This window comes from Nematostella vectensis, chromosome 7 (genome assembly GCF_932526225.1).
Source record: "Nematostella vectensis chromosome 7, jaNemVect1.1, whole genome shotgun sequence".
Lineage (NCBI taxonomy): Eukaryota > Metazoa > Cnidaria > Anthozoa > Actiniaria > Edwardsiidae > Nematostella > Nematostella vectensis.
In genome coordinates, this window is record NC_064040.1 from 12,479,701 (window position 1) to 12,497,652 (window position 17,952).

At 42.0% G+C, this 17,952-nt stretch overlaps 1 protein-coding gene across 1 annotated transcript; it reads left to right on the top strand.

Moving 5' to 3' along the window:
• The first annotated feature begins 7 nt into the window (after positions 1 to 7).
• On the top strand, positions 8 to 17,783 carry LOC5510765 (protein transport protein Sec23A). The gene is made up of 22 exons (XM_001631154.3): positions 8 to 196; positions 274 to 392; positions 517 to 574; positions 1,352 to 1,438; positions 1,616 to 1,696; positions 2,064 to 2,135; positions 2,713 to 2,799; positions 2,876 to 2,964; positions 9,547 to 9,691; positions 9,774 to 9,833; positions 10,044 to 10,142; positions 10,859 to 10,974; positions 11,275 to 11,398; positions 11,501 to 11,581; positions 11,884 to 11,973; positions 12,598 to 12,794; positions 13,465 to 13,603; positions 14,211 to 14,284; positions 14,424 to 14,511; positions 15,040 to 15,126; positions 16,264 to 16,419; positions 17,411 to 17,783. Exons 1-22 carry the CDS (start codon positions 95 to 97, stop codon positions 17,567 to 17,569), a joined length of 2,310 nt encoding a protein of 769 aa, XP_001631204.1. The 5' UTR covers positions 8 to 94; the 3' UTR covers positions 17,570 to 17,783.
• The last annotated feature ends 169 nt before the right edge of the window (positions 17,784 to 17,952 follow it).

The window sequence follows — 17,952 nt, forward strand, 5'->3', positions numbered from 1 at the left end:
AGGCTTTTCTGCGCATGTCTGCTACGTTGGCATTGCCTCCGTGGATTCGTATTTTGTTTTCTTTCCCTAAAAGTCGCCTTCTTCCTAAGGCAAAATGACTACCTATCAGGAGTACATTAACCAAAATGAAGACAGAGATGGTGTTAGATTTAGCTGGAATGTTTGGCCGTCAAGTCGGCTGGAAGCCACGCGAATGGTGAGCCAACGAAATCTTCCCTTCAAAACGCCGGCAGAATCTCGTAAGACTAAAAAAATGTCGTGAATGTTTTGTAGGTCGTTCCAGTTGGTTGTACTTATACACCACTGAAAGACAGACCAGATCTTCCCCCTATTTGCTACGATCCTGTGCTATGTTCTCGAAATAGCTGCCGAGCCGTGCTGAATCCGTTATGGTGAGAATTTCAGTAGTTTTATGAACCTTAAAAAGTTGACGTGTCATAAGTAAAATCCTGAAATTAACTTCTACTAGCATCACTACCACCCTCAGTGTTTATTTATACATTATTTTTGTCTTAGTCAAGTGGACTACAGATCGAAAGTGTGGCACTGCAACTTTTGCTTCCAGAGAAATGCAGTAAGTTGTTATTTACTTTGTACCAGGAAAAATGGTGATGATGGAATTGAGCAATTAACTATTACGATAAACAGTTGAGATTTGGTTTCCATTGCTCTGAAATCTTTTATATATTATATATATGTATTTCATGAGCATCTCATGCCTATTTAATGCTCTGGGAAATATGAGTTTGCCTCTTAATTTCCCAAGAGGGTATAGACTATAATAGGGTGTTTTGTTAAACTTGACAGTTCAGTGACACTTGGTCGAAATCCTTTTATAGCCTTGTTAATATATATAGTCATGTCCAGTTTGATAGAAAAGATGAATGGCATTGGACTCTGTAGTGTACCAGATATTTTTTGAAGGATGTTGAGATTAAAGTTTTACATCAAACTGTTGTGTGGCCTTGTTGGTTGATAATGAGCATGGCCAGGTTGACTTTGTAGTTGTACCAGATAAGAAGATTTAAGTTTGACATCCTGTGCTGTTAGCCAACAACAATAATACTTGACCAAGCGCCAGGACAAATGGGGCACAAAAAAGTATGAAGGGGTGAGAAGTAAAGCATACGTAAAGACAGTGCCCTGCTGCCCTTGCTCTACTTCTTGGGTCCCAAAAGCAGAGTATTGTGTTTATCTTAAGACATCCTGTTTGTTTTAAAATTGTGCAATCCAGCCTTGTTCATACAATTTTGGAGAACATTTTGCCCTTATCAACAGATAGGGTAAATGATGCCCTGATGATTCAAAATTGGAGTCTTTTTCTCCTTTAATGTAAATCTTTGTGTTGCAGTTTCCGCCCCAGTATGCTGGTATCTCGGAGCAGCACCAGCCGGCAGAACTCATCCCTCAGTTCTCTACTATTGAGTACACACTGCAAGTATGTGACTTCCAAATAAAACACAAAAACAAGGAGTAGACTCAACTCTAGTTAAGCAATATGTGGATTATTTCAAGGGAAGAATATTAACTTGCTATTTTTTTTTTCTTAACTAGGTCATTGTGCAGTGTAGTTTCGCACAAGCAGACATAAATAAACTATTTTTTCTCCTATTAGCGTGGCGGCAACACTGGTCCCCTGATATTCCTTATCGTCATGGATACGTGTATGGATGAAGAAGATTTCCAGGCTGTAAAGGTATGGCCCACTTGGTGGTCACCAAGGTGTTGAAATGTGTCTTTATTACAGACTGTGTGTGGCTTGTGGATTGGATGACTATTTTAATTGGTTCAGTCTCATTAAAACATACATTCAAGAACCTTTGAAGAAGGAAGAGTCCATCAGCAGTATCTGTACATGGTCACATAACCCAAGGGTCATTTACATACTAATGCTTCTCTGATTCATGTGAACTGATTTATGTGAACCCAAGGCATCATAGTGCGCCTTATATACAAAATCCATTTATTGTAAATCCAGAGTAATTCGTCATAGGGACTGCAATTTGGGATAAAGTTTGTCACCAACATCAGCTAATGCAATTTACTCTTTCTTTTTTTTACAGGAATCCCTCCAGATGTCCCTGAGTTTGATGCCTCCAAATGCCCTTGTGGGGTTGATCACATTTGGAAAGATGGTGAGCCCTATATATCATAGTATATCCCCAGCATATCTCATTTCTCTACCTTCAGTCTTTGGCTGGGATGGCCTGCTCAATGTTTCTCCCCGTTTCTCTACCTCTGCAGTCTGCCATTGCTCTTGGTAGATCCTACCCGAAGGATCTCTGTGTTTCCAGAGATTGTGTCAGGGATTGTGTCAGATGGGAGACTGCCTCATCTTTTGCTCAGAAGCAATGGCCAGTGAATTTTAGCCTCCTTGGGCCAGTGAATTTTAGGAAATGGATAATTTGTTAGGGGTAAATGTTTTGGTTTGTGGGTGTAAAATACATCCACAAGGAATAAATGGCCTGCGAAAATAGATGGTAATAATGAAATTATTTCCGGCTGCACGCAGGCTAGGAATGAAACATTTAGGTGCCTGTGGCAATATATCCACTACCCTGTTTTTTTAGGAATAGATTACATTTTACTAGAAGTTGTTTTGAAACCGATTTCACTCCCGTTATTATGTGATCATATGTATACCATATGATCTCCTAACCTTCAATCACGACAACACCATTTTCTATTCATTCTTATTATATATATTTACAGGTCCATGTCCATGAACTAGGGTGTGATGGCTGCTCCAAGAGTTACGTCTTCCGTGGAACAAAGGATCTGACTGCCAAACAGATACAGGTGAGCAAGAAGCCATTTTTTACCCCATTTACTTAACTATCATAATTGACTGATGAATGCCTGTGATGACTTGCAGGAAATGCTGGGTTTGGGAGCAGCTGCGAGGGGAGGACAAGCAGGACCCAGACCAGGGCAACCACCGCAACATACTGACTCATTCAACAGGTACAGTAATATCCACAACAGACTCATTTAACAGGTACAGTACTATACACAACAGACTTATGCAACAGAAACAGGCACTATCCACAACAGACTTATGCAACAGGTACAGGTACTATACACAACAGACTTATGCAACAGGTACAGTACTATACACAACAGACTCATTTAACAGGTACAGTACTATACACAACAGACTTATGCAACAGGTACAGTACTATACACAACAGACTCATTCAACAGGTACAGTACTATACACAACAGACTTATGCAACAGGTACTATACACAACAGACTTATGCAACAGGTACAGTACTATACACAACAGACTTATGCAACAGGTACAGTACTATACACAACAGACTCATTCAACAGGTACAGTACTATACACAACAGACTCATTCAACAGGTACAGTACTATACACAACAGACTTATGCAACAGGTACAGTACTATACACAACAGACTCATTCAACAGGTACAGTACTATACACAACAGACTCATTCAACAGGTACAGTACTATACACAACAGACTTATGCAACAGGTACAGTACTATACACAACAGACTCATTCAACAGGTACAGTACTATACACAACAGACTTATGCAACAGGTACTATACACAACAGACTTATGCAACAGGTACTATACACAACAGACTTATGCAACAGGTACAGTACTATACACAACAGACTCATTCAACAGGTACAGTACTATACACAACAGACTTATTCAACAGGTACTATACACAACAGACTTATGCAACAGGTACAGTACTATACACAACAGACTCATTCAACAGGTACAGTACTATACACAACAGACTTATGCAACAGGTACAGTACTATACACAACAGACTTATGCAACAGGTACAGTACTATACACAACAGACTTATGCAACAGGTACAGTACTATACACAACAGACTTATGCAACAGGTACAGTACTATACACAACAGACTCATTCAACAGGTACAGTACTATACACAACAGACTCATTCAACAGGTACAGTACTATACACAACAGACTTATGCAACAGGTACAGTACTATACACAACAGACTCATTCAACAGGTACAGTACTATACACAACAGACTCATTCAACAGGTACAGTACTATACACAACAGACTTATGCAACAGGTACAGTACTATACACAACAGACTCATTCAACAGGTACAGTACTATACACAACAGACTTATTCAACAGGTACTATACACAACAGACTTATGCAACAGGTACAGTACTATACACAACAGACTCATTCAACAGGTACAGTACTATACACAACAGACTCATTCAACAGGTACAGTACTATACACAACAGACTTATGCAACAGGTACTATACACAACAGACTTATGCAACAGGTACAGTACTATACACAACAGACTCATTCAACAGGTACTATCCACAACAGACTCATTCAACAGGTACTATCCACGACATACAGACATGACGTGTTACTACAGACGACCTACAGACATGACGTGTTACTACAGACGACATACAGACATGACGTGTTACTACAGACGACATACAGATATGACGTGTTACTACAGACGACATACAGACATGACGTGTTACTACAGACCACATACAGACATGACGTGTTACTACAGACCACATACAGACATGACGTGTTACTACAGACCACATACAGACATGACGTGTTACTACAGACGACATACAGACATGACGTGTTACTACAGACCACATACAGACATGACGTGTTACTACAGACGACATACAGACATGACGTGTTACTACAGACGACATACAGACATGACGTGTTACTACAGACGACATACAGACATGACGTGTTACTACAGACGACATACAGACATGACGTGTTACTACAGACGACATACAGACATGACGTGTTACTACAGACGACACACAGACATGACGTGTTACTACCGATGACATACAGACATGACGTGTTACTACAGACGACATACAGACATGACGTGTTACTACAGACGACATACAGACATGACGTGTTACTACAGACGACACACAGATATGACGTGTTACTATTGACGACATACAGACATGACGTGTTACTACAGACGACATACAGACATGACGTGTTACTACAGACGACATACAGACATGACGTGTTACTACAGACGACATACAGACATGACGTGTTACTACAGACGACATACAGACATGACGTGTTACTACAGACGACATACAGACATGACGTGTTACTACAGACGACATACAGACATGACGTGTTACTACAGACGACATACAGACATGACGTGTTACTACAGACGACATACAGATATGACGTGTTACTACAGACGACATACAGACATGACGTGTTACTACAGACGACATACAGACATGACGTGTTACTACAGACGACATACAGACATGACGTGTTACTACAGACGACATACAGACATGACGTGTTACCACAGACGACATACAGACATGACGTGTTACCACAGACGACACACAGACATGACGTGTTACCACAGACGACACACAGACATGACGTGTTACCACAGACGACATACAGACATGACGTGTTACTACAGACGACATACAGACATGACGTGTTACTACAGACGACATACAGACATGATGTGTTACTACAGACGACATACAGACATGACGTGTTACTACAGACGACATACAGACATGACGTGTTACCACAGACGACATACAGACATGACGTGTTACCACAGACGACATACAGACATGACGTGTTACCACAGACGACATACAGACATGACGTGTTACTACAGACGACATACAGACATGACGTGTTACTACAGACGACACACAGACATGACGTGTTACTACAGACGACACACAGACATGACGTGTTACTACAGACCACATACAGACATGACGTGTTACTACAGACCACATACAGACATGACGTGTTACTACAGACGACATACAGACATGATGTGTTACTACCGACCACATACAGACATGACGTGTTACTACAGACGACATACAGACATGACGTGTTACTACAGACGACATACAGACATGACGTGTTACTACAGACGACATACAGACATGACGTGTTACTACAGACGACATACAGACATGACGTGTTACTACAGACGACATACAGATATGACGTGTTACTACAGACGACATACAGACATGACGTGTTACTACAGACCACATACAGACATGACGTGTTACTACAGACCACATACAGACATGACGTGTTACTACAGACCACATACAGACATGACGTGTTACTACAGACGACATACAGATATGACGTGTTACTACAGACCACATACAGACATGACGTGTTACTACAGACGACATACAGACATGACGTGTTACTACAGACGACATACAGACATGACGTGTTACTACAGACGACATACAGACATGACGTGTTACTACAGACGACATACAGACATGACGTGTTACTACAGACGACATACAGACATGACGTGTTACTACAGACGACATACAGACATGACGTGTTACTACCGATGACATACAGACATGACGTGTTACTACCGATGACATACAGACATGACGTGTTACTACAGACGACATACAGACATGACGTGTTACTACAGACGACATACAGACATGACGTGTTACTACAGACGACACACAGATATGACGTGTTACTACAGACGACACACAGACATGACGTGTTACTACAGACGACATACAGACATGACGTGTTACTACAGACGACATACAGACATGACGTGTTACTACAGACGACATACAGACATGACGTGTTACTACAGACGACATACAGACATGACGTGTTACTACAGACGACATACAGACATGACGTGTTACTACAGACGACATACAGACATGACGTGTTACTACAGACGACATACAGATATGACGTGTTACTACAGACGACATACAGACATGACGTGTTACTACAGACGACATACAGACATGACGTGTTACTACAGACGACATACAGACATGACGTGTTACTACAGACGACATACAGACATGACGTGTTACTACAGACGACATACAGACATGACGTGTTACTACAGACGACATACAGACATGACGTGTTACTACAGACGACATACAGACATGACGTGTTACTACAGACGACACACAGACATGACGTGTTACTACAGACGACACACAGACATGACGTGTTACTACAGACCACATACAGACATGACGTGTTACTACCGACGACATACAGACATGATGTGTTACTACCGACCACATACAGACATGACGTGTTACTACAGACGACATACAGACATGACGTGTTACTACAGACGACATACAGACATGACGTGTTACTACAGACGACATACAGACATGACGTGTTACTACAGACGACACACAGACATGACGTGTTACTACAGACGACACACAGACATGACGTGTTACTACAGACGACACACAGACATGACGTGTTACTACAGACGACACACAGACATGACGTGTTACAACAGACGACACACAGACATGACTTGTTACTACAGACGACACACAGACATGACGTGTTACTACAGAGGACACCCAGACATGACGTGTTACTACAGACGACATACAGACATGACGTGTTACTACAGACGACATACAGACATGACGTGTTACCACAGACGACATACAGACATGACGTGTTACTACAGACGACATACAGACATGACGTGTTACTACAGACGACATACAGACATGACGTGTTACCACAGACGACATACAGACATGACGTGTTACCACAGACGACATACAGACATGACGTGTTACTACAGACGACATACAGACATGACGTGTTACTACAGAGGACATGCAGACATGACGTGTTACTACGGACGACATACAGATATGACGTGTTAATACGGACGACATACAGACATGACGTGTTACTACGGACGACATACAGACATGACGTGTTGCTACGGACGACATACAGACATGACGTGTTACTACAGAGGACATGCAGACATGACGTGTTACTACAGAGGACATGCAGACATGACGTGTTACTACAGACGACATGCAGACATGACGTGTTACTACAGACGACATGCAGACATGACGTGTTACTACAGACGACATACAGACATGACGTGTTACTACAGACGACATACAGACATGACGTGTTACTACAGACGACATACAGACATGACGTGTTACTACAGACGACATACAGACATGACGTGTTACTACAGACGACATACAGACATGACGTGTTACTACAGACGACATACAGACATGACGTGTTACTACAGACGACATACAGACATGACGTGTTACTACAGACGACATACAGACATGACGTGTTACTACAGACGACACACTGACATGACGTGTTACCACAGACGACATACAGACATGACGTGTTACCACAGACGACACACAGACATGACGTGTTACCACAGACGACACACAGACATGACGTGTTACCACAGACGACACCCAGACATGACGTGTTACCACAGACGACATACAGACATGACGTGTTACCACAGACGACACACAGACATGACGTGTTACCACAGACGACACACAGACATGACGTGTTACCACAGACGACACACAGACATGACGTGTTACTACAGACGACACACAGACATGACGTGTTACTACAGACGACATACAGACATGACGTGTTACTACAGACGACATACAGACATGACGTGTTACCACAGACGACATACAGACATGACGTGTTACTACAGACGACATACAGACATGACGTGTTACTACAGACGACATACAGACATGACGTGTTACTACAGACGACATACAGACATGACGTGTTACTACAGACGACATACAGACATGACGTGTTACTACAGACGACATACAGATATGACGTGTTACTACAGACGACATACAGACATGACGTGTTACTACAGACCACATACAGACATGACGTGTTACTACAGACGACATACAGACATGACGTGTTACTACAGACCACATACAGACATGACGTGTTACTACAGACGACATACAGATATGACGTGTTACTACAGACCACATACAGACATGACGTGTTACTACAGACGACATACAGACATGACGTGTTACTACAGACGACATACAGACATGACGTGTTACTACAGACGACATACAGACATGACGTGTTACTACAGACGACATACAGACATGACGTGTTACTACAGACGACATACAGACATGACGTGTTACTACAGACGACATACAGACATGACGTGTTACTACCGATGACATACAGACATGACGTGTTACTACCGATGACATACAGACATGACGTGTTACTACAGACGACATACAGACATGACGTGTTACTACAGACGACATACAGACATGACGTGTTACTACAGACGACACACAGATATGACGTGTTACTACAGACGACACACAGACATGACGTGTTACTACAGACGACATACAGACATGACGTGTTACTACAGACGACATACAGACATGACGTGTTACTACAGACGACATACAGACATGACGTGTTACTACAGACGACATACAGACATGACGTGTTACCACAGACGACATACAGACATGACGTGTTACTACAGACCACATACAGACATGACGTGTTACTACAGACGACATACAAACTCACTCAACAGTAAATTCTTATTCACTACAGATTTCTCCAACCTGTTCACAAGTGTGACATGACCCTTACTGACCTGCTGGGTGAACTCCAGCGCGACCCCTGGCCTGTGTCGACAGGCAAACGCCCTCTAAGGTCATCTGGTGTGGCCTTATCAATTGCTGCAGGACTTCTTGAAGTAAGGCAGTGAATCAGTATTTTTTATAGAGTTGTTAATTACAGAGTAACTAACTGCTGTGTGTGGTTTGCTTTGGTTTCAGTGCACTTATCCGAACACTGGTGCAAGGATCATGTTGTTCATGGCAGGGCCTGCTACTCAGGTATTTCACAGATAACAACCAGGTTTTACACCCTGTATACCAATAAAAACAACAGCTATCATATAACTGTGGTCCGGTAGTGCTGTAAACCCCATATGCTATACAATAAGAACCTAGTTAGGCTCAAATTACCCATTTAATCACCCTCCAAATAAGAACCACTTTAAGCTGGCTGTTCTTTTGTAACACATAAATACCTTTTGTACCCAGGGTCCTGGCATGGTGGCAGACAATGAGCTTAAGAACCCAATGAGATCACACCACGACCTGGAGAAAGACAATGCCAGACATGTCAGGAAGGCTCTCAAGGTAGAACTTCTGCAAAACTGGCTGATTGGACTTGTAATCTGCTTTATTGGGGTTGGGATATTCAGAGCCCTGGTAGATTTGACCTACTTCTTTAAATCTTCCTTCAAGGGGATTGATTGTATTTTTGCCTCAAGGGGGTTAGAAAACATGAAACCGCGCTATAACAGGAGCGTGCCCAGGGCAGCGACACCTTCAGTTGTCGCTCAGCCATTGAGCTGCCAAGTCGTATTGGATTTTCTTATCGAAATCAAATATTAGGTTTCATATAAACTAGCAAAGGTAGAAAGAAACATTACGTTGAGAAAGATGAGGAAGTTATTTGGGTTTAAAAGGACGCATTTAGAGTTTTATTATGAAATTGTCTATCACTCTGCCTAACGGTTAGTCCGCCATTTTGGTTTTGATTTCAAACTTCATGAGGTGTGACAAGGGGGCGTCCCTATCCTTTTTATATCGCGGTTTCATGTTTAAGGCCAAATAAGAATTGACCTACAGTACATTTATATGTCTACATTCAAGAAGTTACTCAGACCCCAGTTAGAATTGATATTCTATTGTATATCTGAAGGGGGTTATTTAGGGTAGTGTTAAAATTGATAATGATAATGATAATAATAATAATAATAAAAATCTTTTATTAGTAAGTTTCTCATAATACATGTTTTTTCTAAAATATTGGAATAAGCAATGAGATTGAATTGATTTAATTTCTTTAGTATTATGAAGCCTTGGCAAAACGAGCTGCAGAAAATGGTCATGTGATGGACATCTTTGCCTGCCAGCTGGACCAGACTGGGCTCCATGAGATGAAGTTTTGCCCTAATCTAACAGGGTCAGTCACGACTACTGTAGGCCATTTAAGGAGCTTTTTTTGTCATATGCACAATGCTAGTAATTCATGTGCTCTGATTGGCAGAGAAGACATCATAAATAGCTTACACAAAGCATTTTAAGTCATAGTATTTATGCAGATCTGTAATTTTGCTTTTCATACTTAACCATAAATATAGCTTTATACATGGCATATTTACTCCATGCTCTCTGTCTTGGTTGTTTAACGTATTCAAATTATAGAAGGTTGTTTATTGTATTAAGATGCCTTATAGAAAAATATTGGAACCTCTATCTGCAGTGGTCACATGGTGATGGGAGATTCATTCAACACTGCTCTGTTCAAGCAGACGTTCCAAAGAGTGTTTGCAAAAGATGTGAGAAGTGAGTTCAAGATGTCATTTGGCGGAACAGTAGAAGTCAAGGTTAGTCAGATGGGTCAGATGTAAACATGACATATAGTTATATATTATAACTATATGTTATAAATGTCAAGTATATTCTGATGTTGTTTGTATCTGGCTTAGACTTCAAGGGAACTTAAAGTGTCTGGGGCCATTGGCCCCTGTATTTCCATGGACAGGAAAGGACCTAATGTCTCTGAAACTGTAAGTATCCAAATAGAATCAGGGCCGCAAAAGGAGATGGGGCACTGTAGGCACCCTCCCCCCCCCAATATTTTCAAAATTATATATGCTCTATATGTTTCTGTATACTCTCCCGCTATATTTATGGGCTCCAAATGTTTTTCAGGCTACAGCTCCGAGAAAGCTCTACGTATTAATTTTGAACAAGCTTACATATCACCACGAGCATTTAATTGTTCAAATTTTCTTACATGTTTTGTATCTTCCTCTTATTGTCACTTATATCCATTCTTCTTCCTTGGTTGATAATCGCTTTCTTCCAGGAAATTGGAAATGGGGGCACTAGTGCCTGGAAATTCTGTGGTCTAGATCCATCAACGACAGCCACATTCTTCTTTGAAATCGTCAACCAGGTGAGCGACCAGTCTATTTACCATCTCATAGCAACAACTACTACCACTTATTGTCCGTAGCACATCCTAATACATTTTTAGAATGATTCATGTTGTTATGAACCTTCAAGTAAGCCCACATACATTCAATAAGTCAAATTCAATACAATGAAAGAACCAAAACTCTGGGCCTGGGGGGAGGACTCCCATAAAAACAGATGGGGTTGATCGTCAGCAAAATCAATTTTAACCCTAAGGCCCCCTAAAAGATAGCACATTGAATTCAGTCCAAGCAATTTCTAACACTAAGAGATAGCTACTAGAAACTAATTTTCAGTTTCTGAGAATTTTGTTGCAGTCTATAAGAAACTGCCATTGAGCACATCCATATTGTGAAGACTCTAGTTGTTATTTGATAGGATGTTTCATTAGTGTGAAACTACCTAAAGGATAACAGAATTCTTGAACACCCCCTAAGGGATAGCAGTTAGAATTTTATACCCTGAAAGATCACATCCATCTTCTTTTATGGAAGTCCCCCTTCCTCCCCTCCCCAGGACTCTAGGTCACCTGTGACACGTTTGATTTAAAGATTTTAGACTTTGTCATTCTAAAGACCACAGATAATTTCTTTTTTTTTCTCAGCACACGGCACCTGTACCTCAAGGAGGGCGGGGTTGCATCCAATTCATCACTCAATACCAGCACTCCAGTGGTCAACGGAGAGTGCGCGTCACAACATGTGCAAGAAACTGGGTAGATGCATCTAATGTTGGTCACATCGCCCTGGGATTCGACCAGGAGGCTGCTGCTGTGCTTATGAGCAGAATAGCAGTGTTCAGGTCAGCGCATTTCACATGACTTTGCTGTCCATTGTGGTGAAGTTGAAGTAAATCAGCTTTTGATATTTTATTATTAATTTGTGTTCTTTATTGGTTTGACATATAGTGCCTGTTTCTGATACTTTGTGTGTACTGATACTTTGAATGTAGTTGTGGCCTTGGGATAGAAAAGAAGTCAGGAACAGATAGTAAAAGTTTGGTATCCCAGTGGCTGGTTTGAAAGCTAGTTCACTTCCCAAGAGTGTTCTATTTCTTAAGCCTGTGGCCTCTCTGGATTTCCTTAGCCTTATTATTTTATATATTAAATCTTATAAAAAGGCTAATTAAACCATGAAATACCAATTTAAATTGAAAATATTGCAATAGCTTCCAGGGGTTTTTAATTATGCCCTAGCGGCCGGCGGAAGCGCCAGCTATTTTCCACCTAGAGCAGGCTACTTTTGTTTAAAGAAGTCGTCTTAAGTTTTATTTGAACTAAAAAAATAAAATAACTTCTACCCCCTACTTATAATCTCCACCGCCTACTCTGAAAGTTTGTGAAAGCCCTGGCTTTTCAAAATCAGCCAAATGTATACTTCTTGAAACATCTGTCTTTGTAAATATAAAAAAAATGGAGCCCAACAGAGGCTTCTTCTTTATCTGTAAAACGAACTACCAATTTTTTTATCAGAGCTGAGGGAGATGATGGCCCTGATGTCTTGCGATGGCTTGATAGAATGCTCATCCGGCTTTGCCAGAAATTTGGCGAATACAACAAGGACGACCCTGCCTCATTCCGCCTTGCAGAAAACTTCTCTCTTTATCCACAGGTTAGTTTTTTTTTTGTGGGGAATATAAAAGAATAAAACTATCAAGTTATGTATGTGACTTGAGTTTGGACAATTGAATTATTGATTACAGTGCGAGAAGTCCAAGTGTGACCACCTTTAATTAATTCGCATATTTTCGGTCCCCTACACCAATCACGTACGGCCTAGGCGGCACGCGATCGCCCAGAAAGAGCTGAGAAATCCACGTTAGCTGAAGTGCGGAGCGGGCTTTACAAAGATCAAATTTGGAGGAATAAACGAAAAAAACCTACCAAATTCCCAATAAAACTGCCTTAGTTTTCATATTTACCAGGGACTGCTACGATAGGGTGAATTAATTAAAGGTGTACACACTTGGACTTCTCGGGCTGTAAGATATATTTACGTAAAATTATATTTATCAGATAGCACGTTTCTCGCATCCTTATTGGCTTACTTCACTAAACTGTCAAGGTGGCCACGGTAGCGCGCGTCGTATCAGATAACACGTTTTCATATCCTTATTGGTTTACTTCACAAAAATGTCAAGGTGACCACGGTATCGCAAACTAATAGAATAATAGAATTTATGCGTGTATTAATGTAATTATATGCTTACTGTTTCTAGTTCATGTTCCATTTACGGCGATCTCAATTCTTACAAGTCTTTAACAACAGTCCAGATGAGACAGCATACTACAGGTCAGTGATTGACATGTAATTTTTTCTAACTCTATCAATGATTGAAAAAACTAGTGGTGAGAATAAAGGGATTGATATATGTACTGTACGCTATTTTAACGTTGCTTCTGCTGACTGTGGTTTCATTTCCCGTATACAGACACATCCTGAACCGAGAAGATGTGACAAACTCTCTGATCATGATCCAACCAATCCTCTACTCATACTCCTTCCAAGGCCCTCCCGAGGTACGTGTTATCTAAAATCATGTGGTACTTCTACATTAGAGAGGGACGAAGGAGCACAGCGAACGCAGGTTTTGCAAATGCAACCCTAATTTCAGCCAACATGAAAAACAATATGAGAAGAGAAAGGTTATATGAGTCCGCCCCTACTCTCAGCCAAAAATACAGGTCAAAAGTACACAGTTCCCAGATCATGTCTCAGTTACTGATAAGTGAAATTCTTGTAAGCTCAAGCTAGCTGCGTTCAAGGCTCTGGGCCCCATTGCAGTGAAATGACAAAGGGGTACTAAAGGATACTGCTTTCTTACCGATTATTTTTAAAACTTGCACGCATCAGTAAGATATGACTGTAAAAAAGTTTGCCTATCTTCGTTATTCCGCATAATTTTTAATGTTTTCTAGCTTTGCCAAAAAAACACTCATTCTCAACTCATTCTCATTCCCCCAACCATGTGCCCCTTTAAGTTATCAATCTCAACAAGCAATCAGTAACTACTGTATACTGAATAATGTTTTATGTTTTCCCTTCAGCCTGTGTTACTTGATTCAAGTAGTATTCTCCCGGACAGAATCCTGCTGCTCGACACATTCTTCCAGATTCTCATATACCATGGAGATGTAAGTAAAAAGGGCCAATTTCGAGTATGAGGTTTCACAAATTTCTCTTATCCAACAGTTTACTGAACACGCGGCTATTAGAGGAGACGGAATGGCCGAGCAAGGCTGTCATTGTCTTTTAAGGGATGTATCACATTATTATCCTTAGTATTTTAAGATGGGTACAACTGATAAACGAAGGCCTGGGAGGTCCGACCTCTTAGGGGTATAGCTGCCTTATTCCATTACACTATTTTAAATGGCAAACATCAGCCGTAACCTCGACTGAGCTAAGCCGTAACAATTTTTGGGTTATGGTCCCTATCGCTCAGTTCTGAAAGCAAATGTAGAGAATCTCCTGTGTTGAGTAACTCCTGTTTTGTTTTGTCAGACTACCGCTCAGGGCTAGAAACGCATATCGAGTAACTCCTGTTTTGTTTTGTCAGACTACCGTTCAGTGCTAGAAACACATATCGAGTAACTCCTGTTTTGTTTTGTCAGACTACCGCTCAGTGCTAGAAACACATATCGAGTAACTTCTGTTTTGTTTTGTCAGACTACCGTTCAGTGCTAGAAAGACATATCGAGTAACTCCTGTTTTGTTTTGTCAGACTACCGTTCAGTGCTAGAAAGACATATCGAGTAACTCCTGTTTTGTTTTGTCAGACTACCGTTTAGTGCTAGAAAAACATATTGAGTAACTCCTGTTTTGTTTTGTCAGACTACCGCTCAGTGCTAGAAACACATATTGAGTAACTTCTGTTTTGTTTTGTCAGACTACCGTTCAGTGCTAGAAACACATATTGAGTAACTCCTGTTTTGTTTTGCCTGACTACCGCTCATTGCTAGAAAGACATATTGAGTAACTCCTGTTTTGTTTTGTCTGACTACCGCTCATTGCTAGAAAGACATATTGAGTAACTCCTGTTTTGTTTTGTCAGACTACCGCTCAGTGCTAGAAAGACATATTGAGTAACTCCTGTTTTTTTTGTCAGACTACCGCTCAGTGCTAGAAAGACATATCGAGGAACTCCTGTTTTGTTTTATCAGACCACCGCTCAGTGCTAGAAGCAAATGTCGAGTAACTCCTGTCTTGTTTGCCAGACCATCGCTCAATGCTAGAAGCAAATTTCGAGTAACTCCTGTCTTGTTTGTCAGACCATCTTTCAGTGGAAGAAGGCGGGCTACCAAGAAGCCCCAGAGTATGAGAGCTTCCGCCAGCTACTGCAGGCCCCAGTAGATGACGCAGGCGAGATCCTGCAGGTCCGCTTCCCCATGCCTCGGTACATTGAGACGCACCATGGCCACAGCCAGGTAAGGATGGTATACAGACAGATTTATTGGTTGTGGAATAGAGGAGGAGGCGGTAATGTCAATGTTTGTGGTGGTGGTGGTGGGGTGGGGTGGTGGGGTAGGTGTTATGTGACCCCATGCCTCGGTTCATTGAGACGCACCATGGCCACAGCCAACTGAGGATGGGACACAGGCAGATTTATTGGGTGTGGAATAGAGGAGGCGGGAGGTAATGTCAAAGTTTGTGGTGGTGGTGGTGGGGTGGGGTAGGTGTTATGTGACCCCATGCCTCGGTACCTCGAGACGCACCATGGCCACAGCCAGGTAAGGATGGTATACAAGCAGATTTATTGGGTGTGTAATAGAGGAGGAGGCGGTAATGTCAATGTTTGTTTTGGGAGGAGAGGTTTTTTTTTTTTTTTTTTGGGGGGGGGTAGGTGTTATTTGACCGCATGCCTCGGTACCTCGAGACGCACCATGGCCCACAGCCAGGTAAGGATGGTATACAAGCAGATTTATTGGGTGTGTAATAGAGGAGGCGGGAGGTAATGTCAATGTTTGTGGTGGTGGTGGTGGGGTGGGGTGGTGGGGTAGGTGTTATGTGACCCCATGCCTCGGTACACCGAGACGCACCATGGCCACAGCCAGCTGAGGATGGGACACATGCAGATTTATTGGGTGTGGAATAGAGGAGGAGGCGGTAATGTCAATGTTTGTGGGAGGTAGGGGTTTTGTGACCCAATTCCTCGGTACACCGAGACACAGTACTTGTGGCGTGTCTTGCTATAAGGGAAGGTTACTGATACGCCAGTCAGGTCAGGCACTATTTAGGGAGAACGGGTCTGGGTCGGATGCTGAAAAATACCTGGCGGCCCTCACCGATGCAGGAGCTTATCTAGTGAGGTCTTTGCCGGGAATTACTTGAGTATGGGCAACGCGAGGAAGACGTTCGTGGTAGAGGGAGCAATCTACTCGTGTCTCTCGTGAATTCACGCGTGTTCCTTTGTTTCAGCAACGCTTCCTGCTGTCCAAAGTGAACCCATCCCAGACGCATAACAACATGATGGCGTGGGGTCAGGACAACACCGGCGCACCCGTACTCACAGACGACGTCAGCCTGCAAGTATTTATGGAGCACCTCAAGAAACTTGCCGTCTCCAATACCTCGTAAGCACGCGGTGCACACGTGGCCGCTTCTCCGAGTTCACGTGATAATTGCATTGAGATGGTCACGTGATTGCACTTGACGTACTCGGAACCGCAAGTGGTAGTAAAGTAGGTCACGTGTTTAATACACGTGACTGGGAATTTTATCGAAATGTTTCTAGATCGCTATTGAAAATGAATTTAAAAACTGATATAGTAATAAACAGAGAAAAGAGATACTTGTTTGTCGTGTGTTGAAGGGCTTCTTGTGTGGTTATCATGACAACCCTCGGTCATTCCAAGTGGGGGTTTTCAGCTGGTGTCTGTGTTTAAACAGACCGCTCCTACAATGCAAGGGGAGGGGGGACCTCGTACAGACAGCCACAGCATTGCTGGGGAAAACAAACG